Raw genomic sequence first — 22,395 nt, forward strand, 5'->3', positions numbered from 1 at the left:
AATGTTAATGTAAAATATAGCCAGTATTATTATGTAAATCTTCTCTCAGCAGCTTTCAATAGTTATAAATCATCAAATGTGTTTTTAAATGTTAGCTTCTCTCAATAAATTGAAACAATTCACCCTCTGTACACTTTAATTGGATAGAATGAATTCTTAGTTTCAGTTTGTAATTAAAACACCAAATTACATACAGATAAACCTATTCTGTGTTTGTCTGGAGATTGAGCAATCCCTGGAATTAAATGCTGGAAGCTATTCCCTCATTATCTGAGGAATTATTTTTATTAGTGGAACAAATCTGGACATAGTTAACTTTGTTTCAAAGACCAAATTGCAAAAAAGCTAGAGGAGATGCATATCATCATGTGTTTCTGCTTTTCAGTCATTCATATAAAAATAAATTTTTGAGATTAAAATTTCTGTAATTCTTGTTTGCATAAAGTTTCATATTTGGCCATGTTTGATAACTAACTTTTGTAATTTATGAAGTAAAATAAAAGAGAATTTGATACAAATCGTTGGAGGAGGGGCTTGTACTTGAGTATCTAGTAGTAGGACTGACTTTTAAAAAGCTCAGCCTTGATCACACAAGAGTTTGTACATACTTCCATGTACTTGTACTTTGTATTTTTGAGAATATTTGTTTATATTTTGCACTTCCCTCAAGCTAGTGTTATCAGTTTAATTTTTTTTTACAGTCAGTATCAGTTGCCAGTTCTCACCCTTACTAAAACAAGGCTGTTGCCTTTGAGCTCACCACCTTGTAAGAAACACTACATGCGTTTTAGAACCCAGGATTTTTTGTCAATCTAGCTTTAAAGAGAATTGTGACGTTTCCATTACTACAGGCTTACTGCTTCACAGGATTTGTTGAGCCAGCTGAGATGTCAATTCTTCATTACCGCACGGAAGGCTTGGAAGGTGGGAGAATGATATGACTGTTGTACCTGTTGCTCTGGAAATCTGTCAGTCATGACAGTTTTCACTACCTTCCAGTACTGTAGTATTGTAGTGGCATGGTGACGTAAATGGCAACTTTGTAACAGCATCCCTCTGGAAAATCTGAGTGGGTGGAAGAAATTTTTTATCACTGCAGTCTGAGCTATCCCAGCTTTTTTAATTGGTGCAAATGTGGCACAGAGTAAGTGGGGATGAAAGAGCCTGTTCTCTATGGACAGTGTTTCCCAAATAAAAATAACATTTTTCTATGGAGGTGCTTGAAAATATTTCTATTTCTATTCTGTTCACATATTTGCAAAAAGAAGTAATGTTTTGATGAAAAAAAGAAATTCAGGTTTGTTGTAAAATTGATCAGATAATGTAATGTAGAGAACAGAGTGCTTGCATGTATTATTCATTGTAATGAAATACATTCTTCAATAGATTTTATACATCTTGCACTGCTAAAATAGAGACTGTTTACATAAAATGATAAATACTAAAATATGTGAAATACATTCAACAATGTGATGCTTAGAACTTGCCAAGAAGAACATGTACTAATTCCTATCCACCTCCATTGTTACCTTAAGAGCAGCTCTCTCCATAGCAACTGAAAACTTTTCAAGGCAGCAATAAACTAATCCTCTTCAGCTTCCAGAGCACCATCAAGGAATTTTAAAAACATTGGGCTTCCAGCAGCTAAATACTTCTGAGGATTCAGAAGGCCACAAAGCTAGATACACAAGCATTCTTTTTCCCTTCAGAAGGTAAGAAAATAATGTTTAGAAATAAGTGCATCCTCGTAACGATACATATTCCTAATTGCTAACAGTAAAATATATCTAAACACCAAAAGATTTCCTAACATCTAAAAACATACTAACATTTATCTGAGTGAATGCCGATTTGAATTAAGTAGTTCTTTTTTCATTTTAAATGCTTTGTTAGCAGAGTTTCCTTTAAAATAGGACACACACGTATCATATTGCAGTTAAAAGAAGGTGAACTTATGTGTGGCTGTTTAACACATGTGCATTATCATCTGAAAATGTATGTCACTGCCAGCATCTGCCCATCAGTAAAATGAAAACCTCTTTGTGGAAAACAGAAGTGAAACTCTTTTCTGTTTCTTTCACTTTGATATTGAGACAGATTATTGTTAAAGCAGAGGCGATGGTATATTAGGAAGCATAGTGGCAAGACAGATTTACAGTACAAAATGTCTTTTGCATCTAGAGTTAACAAGTAAAACTTGTTGCTTCTGGTGTGTTTGTTTTTTTATTCACTGAGTTCTATGAATGAATTATGACCTCAGTTTTGTAACTTTTTTGTCTGATCGTAAAATATCACTAATTTTTAAGTAAATCCTGTTCATTCTTGTTTTGTGTTGTGTAGCTGGAGTTTGGTAATGTTGGTAAAGTGTTTTGAAAATAAAACCTGCTCTATATCATTGCTGTGTAACATAATTACTGCACATTTATATCAAAATTGGAATAGTAATCTTTATTTACAGCTATTTTTGCTACTAAAAACCTGTTTCACAATGGAATGAAAGTGAAAGCTATGGTATTTTCCTGTTCTTACTGAAGAGGATTATTAGTGAATGCAATAACATAACACTGAAATGAAAACCATACACTTTACTTTTATGAGGAGGGAAGGGCACTTTGAGTCAATCTCTTGTTGGTAATTCTACAGAAGTTTTAAGGCCATGGTTGTCTTAGTTTCCTGCTGTTCTGGGCTGTAAAGCCCTTACAGGCTCCCTGTTGTTCTAAAACAGCTTGTCACTGCAAATCAGCTTAGCCAACCAATTAATAAATCCTTTCAAACATATTGCATTCACACTAATTAAGGGGTTGGGGTTTTTTTCCCCTTTACCATTCAGATTCCTCAGGTTTCAAGTTTAAGCTGTGAAGTGCAAACAACAATTCAACATTCAGTGCAGATCACGCACTGCAGGAAGAGGAGATGTGTTTTCTGACCAAGCATCCAGCTCTTGGCGTGGTATGTTCTGCTTTCATATTCAGCGTGCTCATTGCTGAAGGACAGCCTGGGGAAGAGCATGGGCAGGATGGCAGCTATGCTCCCAGCCGAGGCTATCTGATGGAAGTTTTACGCGTTCTTTCAGCTGACAACACTGAGCTCCACATGAACCACTCACGAGAACTGGTCAAAATGTTACTGGAGAGAGCTGAGTGCCCACAGCGGATTTATGGCATGCAAGAGGATTGTAATCTGGTTAGTGCTTCAATTAATGAGGGATATCTTTACAGGATTGTCAGTGAGTTTTAAAATTATTTATTAGAGTGATACTCTCCTGAATACAAAACCTAAACATGTGAAGGGCTTGTTGTTGCATCAAAAAATTGTCCCTACTTTAGTTGTTTCATTCTGAATTATTTATTGTTTAAGCTCATGAAGAGATATTCAAAACATGACAGGCATTCCTTAAAAATGCCATGCTTCAGTTGTATAACAGTAATAATTTTTCTTTGAAAGTTGTCAAGTGTTTATTTTCCAACAAAGATTTTTCTACTTTACCCTGATCTAACTATAAAAGCATGAACTTGAATTTGGATCGCAGAGGATTTCCACTGTGGCAAGACATAGGTGAAAACTGGGGACCAGTTCTGCCACTTTTTTTTTGTTCTGGATTTTAGTTCATAAAAATAAAACCCAGACAGGATTGTCTCAGATTTATGTGCTGCTTCACTGAAATATTCAAGTTTTAGGGGAGGTTTTTGGTAACCGGTTCAGGTCAAGGAAAATCAAAGGCAGAACAATGAATCCACAAATCCAAATTGAAACTGGAAATAGTCCAAGGTACAGCATCACAGAAGGTTTGTTTGTCTAGTTGAGTTGAGAATATTTTCAGAACCAATTCCTCATTTGACAAAGAGAGGAACTATAAAGTCATAGGTTTTGGTAGGACAGAGGCAGTGGTAAGTGAGCAACTTTGCTGAAAGGGGCTGCAAAGGGCTTGGTCAGTCTTGGCTTTGATTAACGTTACTCTAGCTCTGGCATTGTTCAGTGACCTACATGCAGCAGAGTGTCACTGTATATCAGAATTATGAGGATGGTCATAAAGGTGAATGCTTTCACAGTATACTATTCTTGGCAGTGTGCCAAGCCAATGAAACAGAGGTCTTTTTCTCCTGTGCAGTAGACAACTACTCACTTAATTGGCCCCTTCTGCAAACACTTCCATTTTTCATATAAGCGCCAATGTGAAATCTCATACATAAATAATGTAGGGCCTGTTATTCCCTAAATGGGTAATTTTTATGAAGGAGATGATTGTGTAGTTTTTCTCTTTGCAATTATAGGCAATGGGTACGTACCAGATATGGACCCGTATCAAAAGCTGAGAATGTATTAAACAGTAATGAGTATAGAGTCCTCCTAAACTTCACAAAACAGGGGTCTAGGCCTTCTTTTCTCCCTCTTTGTTTTGCTTCTCTGGATTGCTGTATTTTTTCTTGTATTTGTGGATAGCATGCCCACTGCGTCCTTGGATGGAAGAAATCTAAGTGAAACTTACTTTGGTCAGGACTTCCACCCTGTTTAGGCTTCGTCTTGGAAATTTCCTGTGGGAAGAATTTGAGTACTTTCACTATTTTCAGTACTTCTCAGTGTTGGCTGTGTCAGTAACACCGCACACGTCCTGCGCTGCCAGTGCCACATGAAGTCCGTTGTCTATAGAAAATCCATGAAAGAGAGACAGCATCTTCAGTCACATGCAGCCCACAGCCCACTGTGCTGAAATCTTCCAAGATGATTTAACAAGATTTGGTAAACCAAGATAGCAAAAACTGTGCAAGAAGCAGTATCCTTCAAGACGGTCAAAATTTGAAACAGAATGCCCGACCTTAGCTTGGCATTTTTTTCCCCATACTTGTAGGGAATAACTAATTGATTTCAGACTCAACTTTCCCTTCTAAATCCAGGATTCCAGTCACAGAATCACAGAACAGCCCAGGTTGGAAGGGACCTGGAAAGATCATCTGGTCCAACCTTTCACATGACTTTCTTTTCAGATTTTTTTTTTTCTTTTTTAATAATGTCTCTAATGGGTATTTAAAAGCAGTGAAGTTTAACAGTTTTTTAGACCCTTTTTTGGTTTGTTTGTTACATATTGGCCCCAAGACTCTTTGAGCAGGGGCTGGCAGCTGTTGAATGGCATCTGACACTGCTTTATCTCCTAAGCACACAAAAGTAATATATTTCTTGCAGTGGTAAGATAATTTTTTCTAACTTCTGGCCTCTTATACAAAAGAAACTCAGTGTTCAGTGGCCAGGTTCAAAGTTGGCCTCTTTTTCATAGCAAATACACATTTCTAAACCAAGGCCATGGAGATGGTTATGCCTTAAAATATTAGTAATAGCAAAGTAACCAGTGATGAACCAATTTATATTCTCTTGATACCTCTTCAAGGGTCACTGTCTATAGGTTACCCATATACTATGGAGTAGCTGCATCTTTTACAACACACCTGCTTCCTTCCAATTTCCTTTTCAGTCATCTTCCTTGCAAGAGCAAAACAACAGCCTTGCTGATTACAATTTATCCTCACTGGGTTTTGAAATGGTATAGAAGTCCTTGAAAACCTTCCACTACATGCAGTATGTTTATTATATTACTATTGAGTGTTTGAAAAGGCTGGCTGACTAACTTGAGGTCTTTTGGGACAGAAAACAGAATAGCTATATTCCTCCTAGCCCAAATACTAATGCTCAGAGACATGCATTTGAAAAAGAATTATATATCTTGATACAATTTAGGCAGGGCACAGTGGATCATACTGTAATCTAGTTTATTTACAGGTATAAATATCTAATTTGGCAATTACCATCCACAGTTCTCTTTTTTTTAGACAGCATTTGTGAGAATTTTTCTTAGAATTATTTCTGTTAAAAAGCAGCAGCTCTCAATTCCTCCAAGGAACATTGGCTTCTGAACATGGCAATGTGTATTTGACTCTACTCAGCTTCTGTGTAGGAAAATGAACGAACATACAAGGTGAGCCACACCGACCAACATGTCATGCTCATAGCCACAAACAATTTAGTCTGACAAACTAGGTTCTGTCTGGATTCATGAATTTATTAGAGTGCAGTTTTGATCTTCCCATAGTATGTTCATGTGTGGTAGTTTCCCCTCTGAAATATACAGTCTGGCTGCTCCACCATAATAGTTGAGAGTAGCTGACATGGCTATAACATGCTTGGAAAGGAGCCAGTTGGAAAAAACCAGCTGCACAATGAATGACAACAGTTACAGGATCTCTTCAAGAAAGATTCTTTATTCTGGAATTCAGTATCTTATTTCCCATAGCCTGACATAGAGCTCTATTAGTATTCTGGTCTAATTTTAAAGACTGACTTTTGCTTGAGCTGGCAAAAGTTTCTAGAAAGTGTCTTTGTATCAAGAAAAATGGAGGGGTTTTTATATATATATATATGCATTAAAAAAATCTGTGCTCAGATAGAATGCCTGCACAGAGTGAGTATATGATTTCAGTCCCTCTTGAAATGCATTTAGAGGACTAAATGGTGTTGAAGACCTTGTGCTGGCTCTATGCACTGGGATGAATTGTTCCAGTTTACAGAATTAACTGAGAAAAAATAAAAATAGCTGTATGATTGCAGGGTCAATTAAGTCTCTTAACAGTGCATTAAATATGATATAACTTCTGTTTACATATCCTGAATTAACTACAGTCCAGATACGGTCTTTGTCTTGTAGTATAAACACATACAGAATGCATGGGTGAAAATATGAATAGCCCTAGCCCTTATCTAATATATTTATAACCAGAAACATAATCTGTTGAAGCCAGTGGAAGACTTTCAATTCTCTACAATGATTGATCAGATTTAGTCCTGTTTTGTAGTAAATCTTAAATCCCTTGAATACTTGACATTTCTTAAAACCAGAAGGGGGTCCGGAAAAAAACACGGTGAGATCTTGCAGCCATAGAACTGCAATGAATTAACTGCATCCTCCTCCTGCCATTCCATCAGCCTGCATCTGTGTAGGCATAGGTTCGATCCCTTAAGTATAAGAGTTGACTTCTGTTCTCCTCTCTAACTGTATTTGCAGATGACTGGCAATGTGTTACTTGAGTTGAATTTCCATTTATTTTTATGTTTTCACAGTGCCTTGAACCAGAGGCTTTGTTACTAATAGCTGGTGGAGATTTAGAAGACCATCTCAGCGAAGAAGTTTTTGAGAGAATTTCTCTTATTCTTCTATACTACATTCTTCATCATAGAGATGTGTGTTCTTCAGAACTCAGCTTGAATAATAAGGATTATAAATTTTACCTACAGAGTATGCTCAGTTTAAGACATGATGAAGACTGTTATTATTTTTCACGGAATGAAACTGAAGATATTTTGGCTGCAGTAAGACAACATTTTAAAACTTCTGAAACCCAGGTAAAGAAAACATAAGTAAAAATAACTTCATATTTGTTAGTGATATAATGCCTTTAAGCTAGTTCAGACATTGTGTCAGTATCATGGTCCCCCAAAAAACTGGTAAATAACAGTGTGAGGGCACAGGCTGAACATTGGTCTTTTGTTGTATGTGATGTTTAATACTAGCCTTCTCCTTGACTTGCTTTTGGCATGTGCTACCTAGCACTTCCAGAGTCCTCTGGGACATGGTTGGAGAGATAGTGTGTATTAGGGACCATTCCTAATAGGTAATTTAGATGCAGTTGCTCTGCTTAGGGCAGATGGAAAAGAGCATAGCTGTGTGGATGCAAGACCTTACGCTTCGCTTCAAGGACAGAAAATACTTTCTCATCTCTTGTATTTACTAGTGTAGATATACTAGCAGTGATTGTATTTAAATGGTATAAAGCAGAACAGCTCCAAAACTGATCTGGCTGTATAGCAGAGATGTTGAATCATTTTGCTGTGATGAAATCCTTGCCAGGGCCTGCACTTCCATGTCCATCCAAAGCAGGGTGGAATAAGGAATCTGTCCAAAGATATGATGGTTTCCTTCAGCTGGGACACATACATTTGTGATTAATTATCTACCAGCACGAGTATGCCTTGTAGAAAGACTGATATAGATAAGCTTAAATTTAAAGTTTAAAAAATAAAAAAGCATACTAAGTATATTCAGCTGAAGACATCCTTTCTAAGTCAGGAAATATGCAGTGAGTTTTCTCACCACTGTTTATTATTCCTTATCTCAAGTAGGGTCTATAAAATAATAGAATAATATTCTAGAGTTCACAATCAAAAGAAAAACTTTTTTCCTTGTAATGGACAATAAAATAAGTTTTTGCCAGATTTGATAACTCCTAAAGTACAGGTTGACCTCCTGTGAAAAGCCCCTTAGAACTGTTCATAATATACAGTTAAATTTGGTTTATTGCAAAGTTTGAATTTGCCCTTTTCTTTTTCATTTCATTAGATTTTAATTTACACCATACTGTAGTAGAGTTTCCTACGCAAACAGAAGATGGCTAGGAGTCCTGGCTGTGCAGCAGGATGTTGAGGGCCTCCAGTTCCTCTTTCTGTGTTCTTTGTGTAATCGTTTCCCATCATAAATTATTCATTGACCAGTACTTTTGGTTCTGAGTCTTGGTGAACGTGCTGATTTCCAAGAACTCCAATGGTATCTGGGCAACTGTAAAGAGGCATCGGTGGGTATTTGGCATGTCAAGGTAGAATAACAATCCATAAACTGCTTTACTGTGTGGTCTGTTTGTTTATGCTGGCAGTATAATCAGTTGTCAAGCCTTTTCAGTAACTGAGACTTCACTGCTCACTGACACGGGGGAAAACAGGGGTTTTTTTATGAAAGATACTCAGAACATTATAGACTATCTAATGCTTAGAATCACAACACTTGAGTTATGGAAAATGGCTGATGACACAGGGTAGTAATAGAAGAAAAGCATTTTTAGTGGCTCTTTATATGTTTTGGTTTCACAGAAAATATCCTCTTCTCAGTCATAATTATTAATCTTATTCAAATAATATATTATTTGAAATGAGGGATGAAATTTTGGGTTGTGGAAATTTAAATGTATAATAGATGGACAGGAAAAGAAATGCCAGCCTCCTCTCTGCAGTGTTTAAGGCATATATTGAGAGATGAGTAGGTATAAAATAAATTATTACTGTACTGGCTCATCTAGTTGACTTTTCAATTTAGTTAATATCGGTTACAGACAAATGAACTTAAATAATTTTCACCATTTTTTTTTTGTTTCTTTCAAACCCCAACCGTTTGCAGTGAAAATAAACAAGAAAGGCAGAAATGGAAGAAAACAGGGATAAGTTTCCAGGTAACTGAGAGAGCTGTACCCTGCTCCCTCACTTCAGACCTGCACACATCCACACACATGGGTATACACAACTGCCTACTGCTCCTGTTTGGTCACCCAGCAGGGAAGTCACCCTTTATCTGCAGAATTATATCTTTCCATATTGTCCCCAGGTAACTGCCCCATAACAAATTTTGGATTCCATTTAATAGATAGGGAACTAAAAACATTAAGAGAGTTCTTTCTGAAGTTTGAGATAAAGAGTTAAAGTCTGTATTGAGTCAATTTCTTGTGCCTTAACAAAAATTCCTCCCTTTTCTGCCACTTTCTGGAAGTAGATATAGATGCAGTTGAGGAGGACACAGGAATAATAGCAACAGCGTGAAAATAACACTAAGGAATGAAGGACTGTACTTCTTCCCCATCAGACACTGAGTAAAATTTCAGGTTTTTTATTCTATGCCTGTTCTCCTGGAAATGTCCGCTGTTTTGCATTTGCTGTCCTGCTGTCAATTAGAGCTTTAATCTTAGTATTTTTTCTACTCTGGCTGTCTGGGGAAGTGTTATCTCCAGTTTCTCCTCCTGTCACTCTGATAATTTAAATGTAGGTGACCAGGGTTGTCTTCATGCTGTTTTCTCCTGATTTCAGTGTGTCGATGTGAGTATTCTGGAGAAAAATGCTGATATAATGGACAGAGATGGTGCTGATGAAAACACTCTTCCACGCCTGGCTGCTTTAATCATTACTCTGGCTCTCCAAGGAGTCTGTATGGGGAAAGCAAGTTTGCCCTCCCCTGAATTCTTTATAAAATATATTTTCAGTTCTCTAAACAGTACCACTGAGCTCCAAGTGACAGGTAAGCTATTTATTCATCTCTAGTTAACTTTTGCAACACATATTTGATGTAAGCTATCTTTAAGTGCCTAAAGGACTTACTGTACTTCATTTTAGATTTAAATGCCATTTCATTTTAGAGCTGTTAAGTAGTCTCTTCTAAATTTAAAAACAAGATTGGAAAGTAAACTCCTTATTTTGATAATTCTCTGAGAGGTATAAAACAAATTGTTACTGAGATTATTAAATGTGTGCCATCCCATTAATTTATTACTTAATTACTACCCAAAAGAGCTCTGAGAGTGGCAATCTAGCTGTGAGGGTACAGTTCACTGGGGCCTCATTTACATTGCTTCTTTATGCAGATCTTTATACACTGCAAGACTCATTTAGGGGTAGATGGGATAATTCATGTATGGTAGCCAGATTAGGCACCTTAGTCACTCACACCTCAGTGTAGATGTACCCCCAGCAGAGATGAAATAGATACAGGCCACTCTGTTTTGACCAAATGCTCTCTGATACCTGCCTGCTGTACCTGAAAACATCTTTGTGGTTTGTGCTTCCCTACCCACCTTCTGATCTTAGTACCCAGTCAGTGAGTCTGGAATATGCAAAGTTCATTTTCTTCAGGAGCTCTGTTACTAGATGTATCAGAAATGCTACTTAACCATAAATAAATACAAGTATAGGAGAGTTCTGAGTCGTCCAAAAATTGAAAAAAAGAATAGAAAACACAAGTGTTGAGCTCTCAGCAGCTGCTATTATGTTCTGTAAAAGACTCTGCATGCGTAGCAATTTAAGAAGCTAAACCATCAACTCAGGGGCCTACTGTAGATTTAGAAAGTTATTACAAAAGACATCTGCTTTTCCCTGTTTGTGGTAACTAAGAATAGCAACACTTTACAAGCTTTTCAAAGCACTTTTAAAAAGTTACATTAAGTATGGGTTAAAACAGCTTAAAAATTTGAATTAAGCACAGGTAAAAACATTTTTACCACTCTTAGGTTACACAGAAGTACATTGAATCGCAGAAGTGAATAATTAAAAAAAGAACAAAAGCCTCAGCCCTAAACTTGGACTCTTAGATTGTTCTTGCATAAACTGGTTTTGCAGCAAAACCCTTCCTTTAAATTTGCTAAGCCAGATCTTCTAAAATAATAGACTCACAAGAATGGATGGAACCATCTGGGCACAGTGCTACTAAATAGCTATAAATGGTGAAATCCAGGTGTCAGTGACGACAATAGCAAGACTTTATGGTTGGTGGAGTTAGGGTGTCATTGAGAGAAACAAAAAAATATTCTTAATCAGTTTGTTACAGTGTAAGTATATTTTAAGCCTAAGCTAATTAAATTGTCCCTTTAAATTTATTTAAATACTTAATAGTAACTGCAGGAAAGGGCAAGGAACTGGCAGCATGGAAAAAAAAACCCCAGAGTTGACTACATTTAGAAAACAAATCTAGATTCAGCTCTGTTCAGATCTGTTTGCTCAAGACAAAGAAAACAGACAAACAACTTACCACAAGCCTTTTTGTAAGATTTACCGTTAAGATTATTCCATTTGCTTTTCCTGAATAACACCATTAAAAAATAAAGCATTATCTCATGGAAACATTCTTAATCTCATTGATCTAAATGGCTTTGAAATTAATTTGTGGCCTGCTTTTGTTTCAAATGGACAAACTCAGGTTTATAGAAACTATCACTATGGCTTCATCTTGAAAATGCAGGGGTGAAGGAAGGTGATAAGTAAGACAGGCTAGAGCACGCCTCCTCCTATAACCCAGCATTTATTTCATTAGCAGGCAGACCCACCACACTCAAGCTATGTCATGGGATGCATCCCTGCATTGTCTCAGGTTTGGATTAGGGCTCCCTCCTTCCTACTTCAGTGCTGTAAACAGGCATGCTTCCAGATTCACCACAGGAGAGAGAAAATCTGCTGCCCCATGTTCCACTTCTGGAGTGCGAAGGGCAGCATAGCATCCTGAGGATTGCTTTCAGGACACCCGATAAAGGATCTGTCTTTCTGGACTACCCTGGCCATGGCGTCTTAGCATGGTGTTACATTTACACAGGAAAATTTGAAGAACAGTGAAGCTATTTAGCAGTAGTTTGTAGATAACTTTGGCAGACTTCGATGATTAAATGGAAGATAAATTGCCTTCCTGTCACATCTGTTCCTCTGAGATAGTCATAGGCAAAACATCTGAGTGTGGTACTGTAAAGAAGGAAAGGCTGAGTACATAGGTGTCTTGAACTTCTAGAGCTATTAAGCGGAAATTCCCTACAGTACCAAACTGGGGAGAGAAAAAAGTATTAAAATGAGGTTGAATTAATGTTACAACTAACAAAATCTTAACAGTAACTTTTGGTTTTATCTTTTCAAGTGTGTATTTTCCCATGGTAACATATCTGTTTTCTAATGAATTACTAGAACTAGAACAACTACTAAATGTGCTCGCAGCCAAAAAGACCTGCACTGTAAATGGACAATTCCACAGTCACAAAAGACGACGTTATAGTATGGCAATCAGAGATATTGGAACCAGAAATATTCTAGTCAAAGGAAACCATACAAAAGGAGACTATCTGAAAGGTTATATTGAAGATCGTGAAAGGAGCACAGATTGGGACCAGGTTAATTTCTTTTTATGTTGTTATAGTATTGGTTACAGAATTTCAGTAATAAAAGTTCAAATTGGTTTGCAAACACTACATTATTTCTGAGGTAAAATTTATTAGTTTCAAAAAGTCATGTAGATACTGATTAAAATATATTTTTATACAGTTATGTTTGTTTAAATATTAATTGCCGGAAGAACTTTATGGATGTTGAATGTGTGATTAAAGTAGCTGGGAGGGGCTAACAGAATGGCTAGTGTTCCATGGAACCAGGTGTTTCTTCAAGAAACAGAGGACTGTAGTACCATGGCTTCAATGCTTTCACACATTTATTAGAGATTTCTTGTGCTCTTATGTTGCAGAGCTTCTAGGGCCACTTAAGTGATCTTGTAGACAGAATGAGTGTTCGGTACTAAGGAAAAAAAGTAAATTAAGGTTTCTGTGTAAGTTTTTTTTAAAAGGCTTCTGTATACTGAAGATTGGGCATTTCCAAATGCTTTTAATAGCCATCTATGGAGTCCAGAAGCCTCCTTTAGAAAGTATAGAGTCTATAGAACAGAACTTTAGCTACTACCCAGTATCCTCTTTGAGGGCTTTGAAGGACAGTGGCTCAATGCAGGTGATTTTATCCTTATCCTAAATATTTGAAAATAAATAAATTTTGTTTATCACAATGATTAAGATGGTAACTGACTTCCATCCTTTAGACTGGAAGACATTCCTTAGACAAAAAAGGAAACTTCAAAGTATATACCTTCTATATATTTTGACATATATATTTGAAATATATACTTCAAAGAATATGTTTCTATTGTTGTCAGTTCTTTACATTGTCTTTGAGTTAACTTAAATTGTTTCTTCTCCATTTAGGAGAATAAGTGATGTGCAATTGACTTTTTCTGTGTGGTCATTTTATGGTGTGGAATTGAGACAAATGGCATCTGGTTAAATGCCATTCTGATAGATATTTATCTGTTTAATTTTATTGCATTTGGAATACAGACTCTATCAATATGTTTATTCCTTTCCAGCTGACCACAAGAGAATCATGCTGATCAGCATGAAGAGGCATGTAATGGGGTCTGAAAATAATTTTAAATGAAGGTCATTTTAAATGTGTTTCATATTAATTTTAAATTATGAAGGACAGAAATCAGTAGTGATAACTATCTCTACAAGAAGTAAAATTGTTCTCCAGCAATAGAAGAATTTATAATTGAACTTCTGATACTGACTGTAACTCAAAAGATAAGTGTGCAGGGGAGTTATCTGAGGCTTGGGAGTCAAACTGAGCCAAGTATTCTGTACAGATGAAAAAAAATCATAAAGAAACATCTGGAGAGAAGAGAATTTATCTTCCGTATTAATTCCTAGTTTCTTGGGTTTATTCCATTCCTCTACTTTCTAGCTATGTCTATTTTCTTTGACATATCATTCCATTAGAAGGCTTTGTGTTTCAGTGTTGTGTTGATAATTTTGTCTCCTGCTTTCTGTACAAACCTATGATAGCCATTGTGCTCCATTAGTAACAGATGCTGCTGCATATTAGGCATTGACTCATTTATGGCTTGTGTTTGCTAACTACATTAAGATCTGTAATTTGATTTTTAGATAGGAGTTACATTTTGAAACATTATCACAGAGAAAAGGTCACTGCTTTCTTTTTAAGTCATCATTGTCTCTACTGATTTAAAAAATGCATATAAAAAAAGTAGCAGATGATCTAATAAAAGCAATAATATTAAGTTCCATTAAACTATCTCACAATATTGTATGTATTAATTTATTACTCCTCATTAAAGAAACATGGATTTTGGAAACAAAATCATCCATCCATCCATCTGTCCATCCATCCATCCAGTTTTTCATATGAGAATATGCAAATTCTATTTACTTGTTTCTTCAGTATCATCCTCCAGGAGTACACATATAGTTGCTTTACTAATGGAGACTTAGTGCTCTGCCTCTGTATGTTAAAAAGCTTAAAAGGCTAGGTCTTGCAACTGGAAAAGATGCGGGTCCTCATGCCTCAAGTTTTACAAGAACTTTTTACTAAATAAGCATTAAGAACTATTTTTTTTATGTGTGGGTGGACAGTTTATTTTCCAGATGAGATCTTCCTTTTTCATTTAAAATTCCTGATAACAAAATCACATTAAAATTTAGGTTCACAGTAATCCTGGACCTCATCTTGTCTATCCTACTTCTCAAAACAGGCCAATGTCAAAGTCAGATCAAGTTTCATATGGCCGCGTCCAGTTGAATTCTGAATGTCTCCAAAGATGGAGATTCTATAGTCTTTCTGGAAAACCTGTATCAGTGCTTTATTGCCCTTGTTTTGATGGTTTTTTTTGTTATAGCAAATTGGAATTTTGCCTCCTGCAACTAATACCTATTGACTCTCATCCTTTTGCTGTACACCTCTGAGAAGACTCTGGCTCTATTTTCCCTATAGCCCCCATTAGATAGTTAAAGATTTAAGATACCCCCCAAACCTTCTCTTCTCCAAACTGAACAAACTCAGATCCCTCGGCCTCTTCCTGCACATCATGTCCTGCAGTTCCCTAGCCATCTTGGTGGCCCTCCATTGGACTTCCCCCAATTTGCCAATGTCTTTCTTGTACTGCTGGTTATTAAGCTGGACATAGTCCAGATGTGGCCTCATACGTCCTGAGTAGAGGGCGATCATCTTTTTCCACTACCTGTTTGCTATACTCTTGCTAATGCAGCCCAGTATGCACTTAGCCTTCACTGTCACAAGGGCACACTGGTGACTCACGTTCAAGTTGTCTGTGAGGACCCCAAGGGCTTTTTCTGTAAAGCTTCCTTCCAGTCAGTTTTTCCTAGCCTTTACTGATGCATGGGGTTATTCTGTTTGAAGTGCAATAGATTTCTCTTTGCTGATCTTCATGAAGGTCTTGTCAGCCCATTTCTTCATTTAAATGAAAGAAACAAATATTATTTTTTAATTGAATCACAACCAATCACATGAGATTAAGAAATGAAGATTATTCCTTTAAGTAAAATAGCATATTTGATCTGGACATCTTCTTTTTAGAAGTTCTTGCAGAAATTGCCACTAGAACGGTTCTAATGCTAACTGCTCGCTAGAATTTTATCCTGGAGATGAAAAACCAATTCTTCATTAAAATTTTTCAAAATATACATGTTCCCAAGAAAAATTCTTTTTTTCGACAAAGAAACATTTCTAACAAGAATAAAAAGTATTGAAACTCTTAAGTAGCTCTAATAATACAATTATTATGTAATCTTTAGACCAAATTTAGACTACATAACATCTAGTTTGCTGACCTTAAAGTGACATGCTATTGTTAAAAGAATTAAAAAAAAAAATTTAGTTCCATATCTTCGTAAAGATGCAGCACAAGGACAAATTTCAGTACTGCCTTGATACAGGCAGTATCTTACATTAATAGCAATAATGTTGCTGTTAATGCAGTCTTATATTAATAGCTAGGAATGTGATTTGTGTTAGCATTAAAATATTTTTGTTAGCACATATGACAATAAAATATTTAGAGATATTATTGTGTCAGATCCTCATGACATTAACAGGCTTCAATAGAAATTGTGCTACTTCATCCCAAAGGTTCTGATCTTTCTGAAATATATAGTAGTATCAAGTTTTAACTGGAAAACCAAAAAAGAATTAGAAGTAATTGAAGTAATTAAAGTAATTTAACCAGAAAAGAGTGTACGGAAAACAGGTTTTTTCCAGGCTGTATAACCCTGTGTTCTTCTCAGATTCCATTTTTAACCTCAGCATTAAATGCAGGTATATGCAACATATTCAGTAACTGTATATACTTTTCTACATAGGTTTGTTTCTCTGCCAATGAACTTGTGAAGATATTTTTTAAAAACAGTTCTTCCTCCATTTCTAAGGACCACTTCAAGCAAATCAGTCCAGCTATCATTCAGCAACTATTAAGTTGTTCATGTCAGCTTCCTAACTCCAACCAGACAAAGCTTCCACCAACAACTTTGGAAAGTGAGTTATGTTGTTATCAGTGAAGTATTGTGAAAATTCAGATAAAGGGATGCAGGGGCCTAACTTCTGGAGACATTTCATTCATTAATATATTTAAACCAAAACATGATGAGATTTATGCACTCCATAATTTATGCACTCTGTAATTTCATAGCATACCTGTCGGATAATAGTACTGTATTGAGAATTGAGGGGATTCAATGGTCTCAATTTTATATTAGAATTCTATTTCAATGTGTAAAGTTTTAAGCTTTTTCTTCATTTCTTAGAGGGCTGCTTGATGTAGGCAGCAGGTGAGCCATGACAGGTCCTTATCAGTGGGTTGCTGGGCAGTAATGACCTATTTTGTGAAATTTCCACCAGGTTTATACTGGAATCATTTCATTGCTCTTACATATAGCCCCAAGGTTATGTTAGCTGGCATTTTATACCATGATGTGGAAAATGCTTGATATAATTAAGTTCTGTGCTAGTTTTAAAATTGTTGCTAGTTTTTCATGTTGTGATATTTTACAGCAGAGAAGCTTTGGGGATACTACTGTGGGAAGAAAAACAACCAGAAAACCAATCACATGGGCAGCAGGACTTGTGTGACAGAGCTGGAACAAGAACTGAGTTAGAGTATAATCAGATTGTTCCCAGTTGCAGTTGTAGCCCTCACATGCCACTGCTTCCAGGGATTTCTGCCCCATCTGTTCTGCTGATTCAACTTCTCCTGTAACCATTCCCTAGTCCACCGTCTTGAAAAAAAAACACTGAATCTGACCTGACCTAAGGCCTTCTTAATCAGCACTTAACTTGACACTGGTGAGGCCGCACCTCGAGTACTGTGTTCAGTTTTGGGCCCCTCACTACAGGAAAAACATGGAGGTGCTGGAGCGTGTCCAGGGAAGGGCAACCAAGTTGGTGAGGGGCCTGGAGCACAAGTCTTATCAGGAGTGGCTGAGGGAACTGGGGTTGTGTAGTCTGGAGAAAAGAAGGCTGAGGGGAGACCTTATCACTCTACAACTACCTGAAAGGAGGTTGTAGTGAGGTGAGTGTTGGTCTCTTTTTCCCAAGTAACAAGCGATAGGATGAGAGGAAATGGCCTCAAGTTGCGCCAGGGGAGGTTTAGATTGGACATTAGGAAAAATTTCTTTACTGAAAGGGTTGTCAGGCATTGGAACGGGCTGCCCAGGGAAATGGTGGTGTCACCATCCCTGGAGGTGTTCAAAAAAAGTGTAGATGAGGCACTTCAGACATGGTTTAGTGGGCATGGTGGTGTTCGGTTGATGGTTGGACTTGATCTTAAAGGTCTTTTCTAACCTAAACGATTCTATGATTCTATGATTAATGTGTTTCCTGGTTTTGTTTTTACTTTAAACCAGTGATATCTGGAAAGTGGTTACAAACCTAGGTGTTCTGATGTATTACAGGGGACATTAATTTCTGGTGGGGGATTTGAGAGCCAGGAGTGAGCAAAAAGGAAGGGGCATCTAGCCATAATCATCTGCATTTAGAGCAGCACTTTTAGGCTACAAATCAATGCCTTCAGTACCTTTATCCTAATATCTACGTGGCCAGCTCTAGATGACTAGATCTTTTAGGAGCTTATAAGCCTTCCCCACACACTGCTGGCCAACAATCCTTATGGAGCAGCACTTTCCATCTCTAAATTCTGTCTGTACTTTAAGCTACACATGTTAAGCAGCTTGTGAGAATGAGCTGAGCTATCATTCCATGGTGTACAAATTAATTGAACTATGAGTGTGAATTAAAAAAACATGTTAGATAAGGGCATGGTGGAAACTCATGGACATCAAGAATGATTATAGGAGAAAGAAACATACAGAATAGGAAGAATCATTATAGCTCCCCAGCAGGCAGCAGTCCTTCTTTCTTATGTTATCTCTCTTCTCTTTACCTGAACACCTTGCAGTCTTTACTGCTTTTATCTTTTCTATGCTACACACATATGCCCATTTTTCAGATGGGGAATCAAGGGACAAAGAAGGAAAGGAGCTTATCTAGGTCTTATACAAGGTTCATGGCAAATTCACAGTTGAGTGAGATTTGCCCAAGTCTAAGGCCATCAGCCTGGTCAATGACATTTTAGTGATCTCATAAAGGTGAGAGATCTGTGTAGCTGAGAAAAGCTGAACTATTCAAACACAGAATGGAATTAATAAGAGCCCTTTCTGCAGCCCTTTCCCTGTGCTTTTTGGCAAAGGAAGGTTTCCATGACCACAGGGACACTGCTACTGGCTTGAGCCAGACAAAGGACTTCATGTTTGACCTATGTGTGACCTAGTGACCTGAGCATAGGCTCATTAATTTTATTCTCAGTTCTATTTTACTGACAGACTGTGCTGGTTTGGCTAAGTCACCAAGGCCTGACCTTCCATAAATATCTACTATACCCTTGTATTTGGATGTGCAGTCTGTGAAATTTACTGTCTGATTTTATGAGGTGCTGAACACTTGCAATGCTATTAAAGTGTGAAACATTAAGTGACACTTTCAAATATTCTGGCATTAGTTCCTTTATGTCTGTTTCTCATCAGTGTTTTACCTCCATCATAAGACTTTCATGCAGATTAATCAGGATTCATGTTGTGCAAAAGGTTGGAAATGTGAGCAGCATGTAACTCTGAAGAATTATAAGAGCAACCTTCCAAAAATCCCAGTAACCTGGGAAAAATAGGTTGGTGGTCCTGATGTAGTAACTAGAGAAGTCTATGTCCACAGCACATTTGTAAACATAATTTGGACCAAAAAGTTTATGCTTAAAATCTAAATTAGATGCCTACATTCATCTGAGGTTTTAGACGTTGGTTTGTTTACTAAATATGATTTGGTTAATAATGTTGTCTGTAAAGATACACAGGTGTGGCATGTGAGGATATAGAATAACAAGCATAAATCTGTTAAGAGAGGAAACAAATGCAGACCAGCATTCACTGTGCTTCTCTGCGTATCTCTAATCTGCACAGTCACAGTCTATTTAGCTCTTTAAGGTCTGAAATTCGGAAACATTAGACTGTATTACCTGTAAAGCCTGAAAAAAATGAATGTTTTTAGGCTTCCAATTCTGTCATCTATATCACACATGACTAGAAAAATCTATGTGGCACAATGAATCACTTCTCCTCTGTGTGCTTGTACACAGCAGTAGCAAAACATAGCCTCAAAAGCAAATAGAAATACAAATACAAAACAAATACTCAAACACAAATACAAATATTGAATGATTAAAGGTGCCCTTGTTTTGTTTCATTTGTTTTTCCCTACAGAATATGGTTATAGCACTGTTGCTGTTTTACTTATTACTATTGGATCTATGTTTGGTACAACCCTCATTTTATTTAACTCCTGTCAAGAAATCTATACACTCATTTTACAGCTGTTTGTCGGTTTGGCTGTTGGGACCCTTTCTGGAGATGCATTGCTACATCTTATTCCTCAGGTAGGTAATGCACACCTTTGTTTTTAAAATATTGACACATACGCACATGCATGCACATGCACACGCACACACACACACACAAAGTTTCATTTAAACCTGGCTAATGCTCATCTGCTTAAAAATAAAGCTTTCCATGAAATCTGTGAACTGACTAGCCAGCATTCCAATTACATTTGCACTTTGTAGTTCAGAGAGAGATTCCAAGTAGTAAGAAGCAGAAATCAATGAATGATGAATCCAGAGAAAATAAGGTTCCTATCTTCACAAAAACTTTTCAGAAAACCCACAAGTCCTGTGCAAGCCAGGTTTCTAGATATGCATTAAACTCTTTCATGAGGCAGATTCTGTTATGCTTTTTAGGAGAAATTGTTCAAAGGTTGTATGAGGCATCCACAGTCCCCTCCACACATTGTTCCAGAGAACCAGGGGCTATCAGCCTAATTAATCCTGCTGCCTAGAACTGTAAGAAAATGAGTTCTATGATTTTTTCCTAAATTAATAAAATAAATTTTAAGCACAGGTGGCATGTAAAACAGAACCAAATTTTCCATTTCATTTATTTTTGATTGAGTCTCCTCTGATATTACATAACTGTTATTAGTAGACTTCAACTGGTCATTGAATCAGGGCTTCACACCTTCACTTGAGATTCTGGTCAAAATGTTCTTTGTACTGAATACATCACCTCTGGAAGAAGAACTGGGAGAGTGGTTTAAGGAAGGCAGTTCTCAGTGATTGTCAGACAAATGCGTTTCTTTAGAAACGCCTTTTGAATGTGAAAGTATTCTCCCTCACCAGTTTTAAGTGATGTATCCAGCAGCCTTTAAAGTGCCCACTTTCAGAGCAAAGAAGGGCTACCATCCTCTGCAGCTGGGGAAAAAATGGAAGCACACCCACCAGCAGAAACCTTTATGGATTATTTTCAATGTGAAGTTTACATCTGAAGATGATGAAAGTAACTTTTTAGACTTTAAGGACAAATATACTCCAAACAAAATATACACCAAATATAATATATATATGTAAAGGGCAATTTCATAAAACTGTCTCTAAAAATAGTTATTTTCACCATTGAGAGATGATGAAGTGTAGCAGAGGCTCGTAATAATTCATTTTATCCATCTACTATTCAGCTGATTAGCTTGAAACACAATTTAAATTTGAAAGAGACAGCAGAAGAAAATTTTGAGAATAAATTGAATTAACACATTATGGATTACTGTAGCAAAAATTAAAAAATTGACATTTTAAATTTTTTTACTTTATCTCTTTCTTTTAGACTCTTGGTTTACATAAACATGAAGCACAAGAGGTAGAACATTTCTATGAGGGGAAGGAATATATTTGGAAACTTTTGGGAATAATTGGAGGAATTCATGGATTTTTTCTGATAGAAAAGTGTTTCTTTCTTTTGGTAACACCATGTGACCAGGTAAAGCTTTGTACAATTTATCCTTTAAAACATCTCTTTTATTTTGAGATTTTACAGTGCACAAAACATTAAAATGATTGGAGAAAATGATTATCATTTGTATGAATTAAATGAAGCATTAAAAATTGCTTTCCAAAGTGCTCCTACCAGACTGACCTTCAATTTCTATTTTGCTTTCCTCTGTGGATTTTGTATGCTTCATGAATGTGTTCCATATATTTATAACTCAAGAAGGGAACAGTTAATTGAATGTGTTCCGTAAGCATACTTTCATGACTAGCACTGGAGCAGGTGAAGAGTAGGTATCCATATGAAATAGCAATGGCAGTTGTTTACTCTAGGCTCTGTTTGAAGAGGAGGAAGACATAGATGTAAACACATGATATTATCAAGAACAATATCTTAAAATTTCCAAATTGTTTTTGACCCCTATCCCAATAGATTTGAAAATCTAATATGTATGTTGCAGTCAGTAGAACCCAATCTTGTATTAATAATATCTCTTTGCTCACTGCCATACTTACAGTAATTCTATTACTTTATTTCAGTGTGGCTGTTGCCTGAAAATATGATTATGCACAAGGATATAATGTAACACAAAGTGTGATGGCTCATTAAGTTTCTCAGCATGGGAGGCTATCTTAATGTCACTTTAGAAGGCTAAGCCTTTGCTTGTTCTGTTTTACAGAGAATGTTTAATGACTAGCCTGATTTAGATATGTAGCAAAGAGTCCTTATTCCCACTATCTTTGAGTCAGCCATAAGAATATTATGTGAGATTAATAGAATGAGAATGTTTTGA

At 36.6% G+C, this 22,395-nt stretch overlaps 1 protein-coding gene across 3 annotated transcripts in view; it reads left to right on the forward strand.

Annotated features, from left to right (window-relative positions):
• The first annotated feature begins 1,612 nt into the window (after positions 1 to 1,612).
• Positions 1,613 to 22,395, forward strand: part of SLC39A12 (solute carrier family 39 member 12) — a 36,855-nt gene continuing 16,072 nt past the window's right edge. For all 3 annotated transcript variants that reach the window (XM_069776345.1, XM_069776352.1, XM_009930198.2), the window contains exons 1-8: positions 1,613 to 1,712; positions 2,831 to 3,183; positions 7,105 to 7,386; positions 9,889 to 10,096; positions 12,517 to 12,719; positions 16,545 to 16,716; positions 19,989 to 20,161; positions 21,441 to 21,593. In XM_069776345.1, coding sequence (XP_069632446.1) covers positions 2,914 to 3,183; positions 7,105 to 7,386; positions 9,889 to 10,096; positions 12,517 to 12,719; positions 16,545 to 16,716; positions 19,989 to 20,161; positions 21,441 to 21,593 — 1,461 coding nt within the window. In that variant the 5' untranslated portion in view covers positions 1,613 to 1,712; positions 2,831 to 2,913. The remainder of the gene's footprint in view (positions 1,713 to 2,830; positions 3,184 to 7,104; positions 7,387 to 9,888; positions 10,097 to 12,516; positions 12,720 to 16,544; positions 16,717 to 19,988; positions 20,162 to 21,440; positions 21,594 to 22,395) is intronic.

This window comes from Haliaeetus albicilla, chromosome 2 (genome assembly GCF_947461875.1).
Source record: "Haliaeetus albicilla chromosome 2, bHalAlb1.1, whole genome shotgun sequence".
In the NCBI taxonomy this organism is placed as follows: Eukaryota; Metazoa; Chordata; class Aves; order Accipitriformes; family Accipitridae; genus Haliaeetus; species Haliaeetus albicilla.